This window comes from Colias eurytheme, chromosome 6 (assembly GCF_061535395.1).
Source record: "Colias eurytheme isolate Ceu_HAF_F1 chromosome 6, ilColEury1 Martin Lab GWU primary, whole genome shotgun sequence".
Taxonomy (NCBI): domain Eukaryota; kingdom Metazoa; phylum Arthropoda; class Insecta; order Lepidoptera; family Pieridae; genus Colias; species Colias eurytheme.
Genome location: NC_142985.1, coordinates 7,209,079 through 7,217,168, shown reverse-complemented (window position 1 = coordinate 7,217,168; position 8,090 = coordinate 7,209,079). Strand labels below are relative to the sequence as shown.

The window sequence follows — 8,090 nt, the reverse complement described above, 5'->3', positions numbered from 1 at the left end:
ATTCCGTCACACAGATATAAAATAAAATTACAAACAAAAACACTTCCACAGACTATAATAAATTGAAGGTGTCATGCGCTGGAGTTTAATTTTATGGATTTAACTGTGAAGGATCAATGAACTTTAAAATTTCTACCGCTGTCTAAAATACTTAATATAATATGATATTTCAATGAGCGTTTAGCGTTTTACTGTTTTATTAATTGACATTTATATTAATTTTATTTACAAAATGAAGTTGATCATAAAAGTACTAAAAGTATAAAGTCATTACGGGCGAAGCCACGGGTAAAAAGCTACTTAGCTATATATCTAAGCTATCTAGTCTGGTTACTAAATTTTATAGTTATTTTAGGAAAAAATCCTGAATTTATAAATAAATTCAAATCATTATAGTTAAAATGTTCTTCTTATTATAAATTGTACCTTGATTGTCTTAAAATCACGGAATTATAGACATCTAAATATTTAATTATTCATATGATTTATCTATATTATTTATACGATACTGTCTTGATACTGTTATTATACAAAAAAAAATGTGTGCGTGTACTAGTGTACACACGTAAGAAGTGAAACTTCTATATGACCTTATTTTTCAAAAAATAATTTACTATAATATGCAACTTTACAGAAATACGTCAATCACGCGTGTAAGGGATAAAAACAAGATGGCGCGTAACGGAAAAATGTTAATTTTTTTCCAACCCCGATAAAGAAGTTTCACTTTAAAAATAAATTTATTGAAATAAATTTTCTAGTCCCATTTTAGCCATAATTTTTGGGTATAATTTAGCCATATATACATATTCAACACACACTATATAATAATATAATCCGGAATCCGGCCATATTCCGACCACGATAGTGTCGTAGTGCCTTATATGCTTAGGGCGTATTCAGAAAGAAAGCTTGAAACTTATAAGCGCTTATCGGCGCTTGTCATGTTCATATATTTTCCTGCGCGGGTTACCAGCCCTGACAAGCGCCGATAAGCGCTTATAAGCGCTTATAAGTTTCAAGCTTTCTTTCTGAATACGCCCTTAGAGTATATAACTCTAAGCTTAAATGCTTCTTATATGTGCAAACGAAAAATAAATATGGCAATTCTACGATATTGAGACTGAAGGATTTGTATCCATGGTTATGAATAAACTATTAAGAAAAAAACCTTAGCATATCCATTATCCATATGTCAATTTTATGACACATGACATTATTCAAAAACATTATTTCATTTGATGTTTGTAACCTGTAAGCGATAATTTGTTTACGTTTAATTCCATTAAGCATACAGCTTTAATATACATATTCTAAAGTATGCTAAATTAAACATTATTTTTAAGACGACGGCTAGTAATATAAAGGTTAACATGGCAATAGATTTCAAGAAATTGTGTCGACTTTGTGCTAAGAAAGAGCAAGTTTTGAAAGATTTAAATGATGAGAACAGTAAAAACATTTTAAAAATGATACAAGATTTTGTGCAAATTGCTGTAAGTATAACAATTTACTCATATTTATTTTGAATTATCTTTAATTTGATTACTTATGTCTTTAATAATTATTGTAATTCGTCGTCCAAATAAGTAATTGTGTTGTTATTCAGATATGTGAAAACGATGGTCTTCCAACTAAAATATGTCTCAATTGCGAGGAAAAAATTGTTTCATTTCAATTGTTTATTTTGGAATGTTACAAAGTTCAAGAAACATTACAGAATATGTATTTAAATGATTGTGAAAAGTATACAACTGATATAGAAGTCAGTGAATATCATATTGGCACCTCTGATATTAAACCCGAAGTAAGTATAACATTTTTTTGAAAGAACAGCTTTACTAAATTATTAAAATAAGTATGTATTTAACACTTTTGTGCAAGAAAACAAGCAAAGTTTATTTTCTATAACCTGGCTTTGCCAAAATATAATCAAGATAATCAGTACATAAAATGTAAAGAAAATATATATTATATATCTGCAAAGTGATTTTTTTTATGAAGTTTATTTGTTTTTTAGGTCAAAGATGAAATTATAACAGATGTTGTGATAGGTAAGTAACATTTTTGAATTTAGAAATAAAATAATGGGTAATTGAGAAATAACCGTTGACACAATTTAGCATGGAGAGGCTAGATCAAACTATTCATAATGAAATTTTTGTTTAGCTACTATTAAATCAGAAGACCCATATCAAGGTTTTGATGCAGAAATATATGAAAATGATGATATTGATTTCAAGAGTGATAGTGAAGACAGCATAACACTTGCCTCATTGAGAGAAGCTAAATTAAATGAACCAAAGAAGAAGGAAATGACCGAAGAACAGAAACAAGAATATGAAAGAATCCTTCTCAAGACTGATGCAAAAATAAGAGATTTTGTTGCGTAAGTCTATGACTGTGATATAAATAGGGCCAATACCGGTCTCAATATGGATAAATAAGTAAACACAGTAATAATACTGTTTCTTATGTGCTTATTTTTAAGCCTTTATAATTAATGAATGTTTATTTAAAAAGCATTTTGTCTAATTTCAGGATGAAATGTGAAGAATGTTGTGAATCTTTTAAAGTATGGGGAAGACTAAGATTACATTATATAAGAGCTCATAAGAAAAGACCATTGGCTTTCTGTATTTGTGGGTATGCAGTGAGATCAAAAAGTGCACTCTATAGACATGTATCAGAACATAAATCCAACATGCCTAAATTGTCGAAAAAGATCAATTATGTTGGAAATGATTTAAGGGCATCAGATTTAATTAAGTGAGTGTGGTATTTTTTAGAGATATAAGAAGCAGAATAGTAAAAATAGTTGATACAGTTTTTTTTTATATTTCATACAGAAACAATATTTTCAGACATTAAAAAAAGACTCAATAACTATGTAAGGCATTACAAAATCTTAACTTTTAAAAAGAAAATTTATACAAACCCTTAAAAATTTGATTTTATTTTTCTTGTTGCAAAATGTGTATGCTAAAACTAATTTGTTTGACTGTGTATATGTTGATTTGAAATGTCTATCCATCTTCACAATCTATTTAAAAATCGATCAAATTTCCTCAGGTTTATTTGTGATAAGTGTGGCAAAGAGTTTTCTAGTTGGTACAAATTGAAGAGTCACAGTGAATGGTTACACAAAGCTGCGCCAACGGTGAGATGTCGGTGTGGAATCCTCCTCAACTCTAGAACTGTTATGTATAAACACATTCAAGACCACAGAGCGCCTGATGTACTGCAGTAAGTATTTTATTTAATGCAAATTTTTTACTTTAAATGATAGTAATTATAGTTAATGTTTTATGGTAATACTTAAATCAAAAAAAGTTTTTATTAATGTTCTCAATGTGATGTTGCATGTTGTAACTTAAACTGAAGGAAAGTATTTTTCAGCAATTTGCTTATTGTATATTTCTATTTTTTAGCTGCGATAAATGTCCCAAAACGGCTAAAACAGTTGATGAACTAGAGAAACATAAATTACGGCACATTCCTAAGTCAGAAAGAAATTTCCAGTGCTCATCATGTGATAAAGTCTTCTCATCAAAGGACTGTTTGAAATCTCACGAAAGATCACACATACCCATAGAACAAAGAAAAATTTATCACTGTGATGTTTGTAATCTCAAGTAAGTTTTGAATTATAATATTTTTTGAGTGAATATGGATTTACATGACTGTTTGTCTTTTAAGAGGAAATGAAGTGTTCACTTAGCCCATACAAATACTCATCTTTTTATTAAATATCATTTTTTTTTATATTATATGACTTGTTGCCTAGACGGACGGCGTCTATTCTTGACCATGTCGTGCGCGTGCGCTAGGATAGCGAAAGCGATAGTTTTTAAATGTATTACCCAATTTTTAAAAGTGTCTTTCATCCCGTTTCTTCTTTAAAAAAAGAAGAATAATGTTATGACAAATCGGTCGAACTATTCCCGAAATTTGCGCTTAGCTTAATAAAAATAACATACCAATAAATAGGCTCCTATAGATAACCCATTGAGCCCCAAGTGGCCCGATCGGTCCACGACACAATAGATTTTCTATTGTGTCTGTAGTTCCGGGGCCAGTTAGTAAAGCCAACCAAAACTATTCGACAGGTTCACAACGCGCTCGTCGGCCACATCGCACAAGCGCGTAGTGCACGAGAAGATCAAGAGCTACGTGTGCGACCTGTGCGGGTACGCGTGCGGCACCAACGGCGAGCTGCGCCAGCACCGCGCGATACACAGCGACGACAAGCCCTTCGAGTGCCGCAAGTGCTCCAAGGCGTGAGTTTGTTTGTGTACTACGTAAAAAAAATAGCTATGTTTCATAGGAGCCTTTTACGTGTCATTTTCCTGTGCGCAGTTTTCTCTCGTTATAAGTTTATAAGTCTCGATATAAGTTTTAACAGAATGTTGGATAATTATTGTAACAATAGATCAAATATTACGCTTTAGCGTCGTACCTATATGACACTGTGATAACGTTTCGTTTCAAGGAATCATATTTTAAGCCCATGTCCTCTATGTGGGACCGGATCGCTTCCGCGGTACAAGCGCGCGGGTCATATTATCGGAAGTAGCCCGCGTTTTCTGATAGCTCCACCTGCAAACATACGTATTTTTATTTATTTTTTGCTGTATCTTGGCCTAATAATCAGAATGCACTTCTTATTATTTTAACACGAGCGCGATCGCAAGTATAACGAGAGAGAGACGGACCGATCTCCCGTCTCATCTCGAGCGCTGCCACCAATAAGACGTTATCACGTAAACATCTCGATCGTAAACCTACTTTACAAACAACCAATTTTTTATTGCAAATAATATTTTTTCGAAACCCATTTATTTCAGTGAAATCACAATACTCAACCATAACTTCATTCCAGTTTCAAAACGTATTCGAACCTAAAGACGCACATGGACACGCACGAAGAGACGTCGTACGTGTGCTTCGTGTGCAGCCGCGTGCTGAACAGCCGGCGCACGCTGCGCAAGCACTTGCTGGTGCACGACGACAAGTGTACGCACGTGTGCACCTACTGCAATAAGGCCTTCAAGCGACGGCAGACTTTGAAGGTTAGAGGGATGATTTTTTTTATTAAATTAGATTTGATTATTAAAAGGAATTTTTATTAAACCCAACATGTATAATATTCGTACAGAAAATTATAAAAGTTACTATTTGTTATTCTCATGATATAAAATGATCGTAATGAAAGTTTACGTACTAACAGTATTGTTGTTGTTTTATGTTTAGTAAATTCAATATTACTTACGAATTGGTATTTAATAGTTCGTATTTTCGTATATTATTCACCCTGTTATAATTTTTCTGTAATGTACTATATTTTCATAATTTTATTTGTTTGCAATCGCCATATCCACTTTCTAAAGCAAAGTACACACGAACACTTTAACCAACAGGTACATCTCTCGATGCACACGGGCGACAAGCCGCTGTCGTGCAAGTGGTGCGACGAGCGGTTCGCGTACGCGTCCACGCTGCGCTCGCACCGCCTGCGCGCGCACCCCGACAAGAGCGCGCACTACACCGCGTACGGCGCGCACTTGCCACAGGTAACGTGTATTATAAAATAGTAGCTGTAGAATATAATAGAAGAATTTATTCGCAGTAAAAATCAAACACATACGTATTGTACGCGGTTTTACCCTATATCCTTTAGCCTAAAGCCGTCATCGATAAATGGGCTATCTAACACCGAAATAATGTTTCAAATCGGACCAGTAGTTCTTGAGATTAGCGCGTTCAAACAAACAAACAATTTATTCAGCTTTATAATATTGTTATAGATTTAAATATATTATGTTATCACTAGCTGCGCTCCGCGGTTTCACCAGCGTGGCTCCGCTACTGTTGGTCTTAGCGTGATGATATATAGCCTATAGGCTATAGCTTTCCTCGATAAATGGGCTATCTAACACCGAAAGAATGTTTCAAATCGGACCAGTAGTTCCTGAGTTAAGCGCGTTTAAACAAACAAACAAACTCTTCAGCTTTATAATATTATAGTATAGATTAATATGGAGCATCTTTTCGGTCTTTTTATCAGTGTACAAAGATAAATTGTATTTCAGAAAAATTTATCAACTTTAAAGACGGCAGACACGACGCATAACGTGCGTTCGTCTTTGACGTCTCTCCCCATAAGTGCCCAAAGAATTATAATGAGGTGGTTTCATAATTTTTAGATATGTTCAGTTTAGGTTACCAGTCAGTTAAGGTAATTAAATTGAATAAAAACGAGTTTTTTAATTCCTTAAACTGTATGATCCACTGCAATAAAAAAAAATAAATAGAAAACTGTACGATAGCTTAAGGATATATCCTGATTTTATAGAATAGTGTTGAAAACGTATTGCAAATTGAAAAAAATTATAAGGATCCTTTTTTTCCCTTTGTTTATTATAAGATGTTGATATTTTCGATATTATGTATTTTATTTAATTATACTATATTTTTTTAGAACCAAACAATAGGTTTTGAGTAAATCGCGTATTCTCATTTCTGAGCAAAATCCGTACGCGTCTTATGTGTGTGTGTGTGTGTGTGCAGCCGTGTGTACCTTAAGGCCGAGACCGATTCGGTCAGAGATGATGATTGTATAAATGTGTTTGCAGCATTATAGCAATTGTAGTTCTTTTAAATTAAAACTAATTAATTTAGTTTAATTTCATTAAGTATTAAATAGGCTGTCAGGGATATTATCAGCAAGCATTGAAAGCGGCCCTTATAAAATTCAATTGAGGAATATCGAATAATGCATCTTCGTTTGAAGACAATTTTAAAAATAAAATGAATTGATAAGAGACATTGATAGTGTGTGATTAAAAAAAATTACGTAGTCAGGGATAAATTTCGATGTTGACTTTGGTGAGAAAACGTGAAAACATGTGAAACTGAGTAAATTGTTTTATTTTTTTATTTTTATTTAAGTATTATAATAAAGTTAAAAACATCACACAAATGTTTAGAATTAATTCAATTAAATTCCACTGGATTGAAAACTTAATTGCAATTTTACGTTGCGACAATTCGCCATTGTAAGGTTGCGACTCATGAATTCATGATGCAGCTTGCCACGAGACAGATTGTCAACAAAATTACATGAAACCTGACGTTGCATTAATGTATGTGAAATTTTGAACAGTGCTATGAAAACTCTAAATATGTTAGTAGGATTAACTCTGTTTATGCGGCACTTTATGACTCATAAAATATTGTTCTCCAGATTTTACGAAAAAACTTAATTTATGCTTTACAACCACCCGAAATTATTATTATATTTTTGTTACAGGAATATTTGAAAAATGACGCCGCACCCGTGAACGTGGTGAAAAGTGATGTATAGCAATAATATTTTATAATTATTTTATACATAGATTATAGAATTATCAGTATTTCGTATTGAAAGATATTGTAATTATGGTAAGCACAATTTTTGTGACCGCACTCAAAGTAAGTATAGTTAATTGAGTAAATAAATACTATTCATACAGTAAAGTAGTTTTATCTTTGCCTATCTTGCGATAACCCTTAGCTATTTTCCCGTCTCTTACACTAAATGTAAAGGGACAACCCTTTACATTTAGTGTAAGCCCTTTGTGCGCTTTCTTCAGATAAATATTATGTTTTTACTAACTATAATAATTGTGTCCATATAAATCGTTTTCGATTTGGTCCATTTCTGTATTTACTTGACCGTAGCTTTGGGCCTTTTTTCTATATTTTTACTATCTCTCACAAACTATTAGTTTATAGCATATCATGCGTAATTATATATGGCACCCTAAACATTATAAGTACCAAGTACAAAGTAGCATCAATAAGTAAGTATGCAAAAAAAATATATGCTGAATCTACAATAGTGTCATCGTTCTTTTTTATGAGTGTAATAATATAACTGAAATTGTGCCATATTTTTTTATACGCATTATAATTCTATTTACTTGTCATTTATTTAACTACCGAAAATTGACTCACCTTATTCATAAGTTATGTTTGATATTAATACAAGCAATTTTATAGTTTATGATCGTGACTCACCAAGTAGCGTTAGTGTAATCTAGTTTATG

At 32.4% G+C, this 8,090-nt stretch overlaps 1 protein-coding gene across 1 annotated transcript; it reads left to right on the top strand.

The window, feature by feature from the left end:
* The first annotated feature begins 1,218 nt into the window (after nt 1-1,218).
* LOC149907772 (zinc finger protein 711-like) lies at nt 1,219-7,495 on the top strand. The gene is made up of 11 exons (XM_090103399.1): nt 1,219-1,496; nt 1,610-1,807; nt 2,021-2,054; nt 2,170-2,389; nt 2,542-2,769; nt 3,073-3,246; nt 3,432-3,635; nt 4,110-4,280; nt 4,883-5,072; nt 5,421-5,573; nt 7,313-7,495. Exons 1-11 carry the CDS (start codon nt 1,374-1,376, stop codon nt 7,364-7,366), a joined length of 1,749 nt encoding a protein of 582 aa, XP_089959525.1. The 5' UTR covers nt 1,219-1,373; the 3' UTR covers nt 7,367-7,495.
* The last annotated feature ends 595 nt before the right edge of the window (nt 7,496-8,090 follow it).

What these genes read in the sequence shown, in the direction of transcription:
- LOC149907772 (XM_090103399.1), top strand. Translation starts at nt 1,374, where the DNA reads ATGGCAATAGATTTCAAGAAATTGTGTCGACTTTGTGCTAAGAAAGAG. An exon ending in CCTCTGATATTAAACCCGAA is followed by an intron (nt 1,808 to 2,020) that starts GTAAGTATAACA and finishes TTTGTTTTTTAG; the next exon opens with GTCAAAGATGAAATTATAAC. An exon ending in TATAACAGATGTTGTGATAG is followed by an intron (nt 2,055 to 2,169) that starts GTAAGTAACATT and finishes ATTTTTGTTTAG; the next exon opens with CTACTATTAAATCAGAAGAC.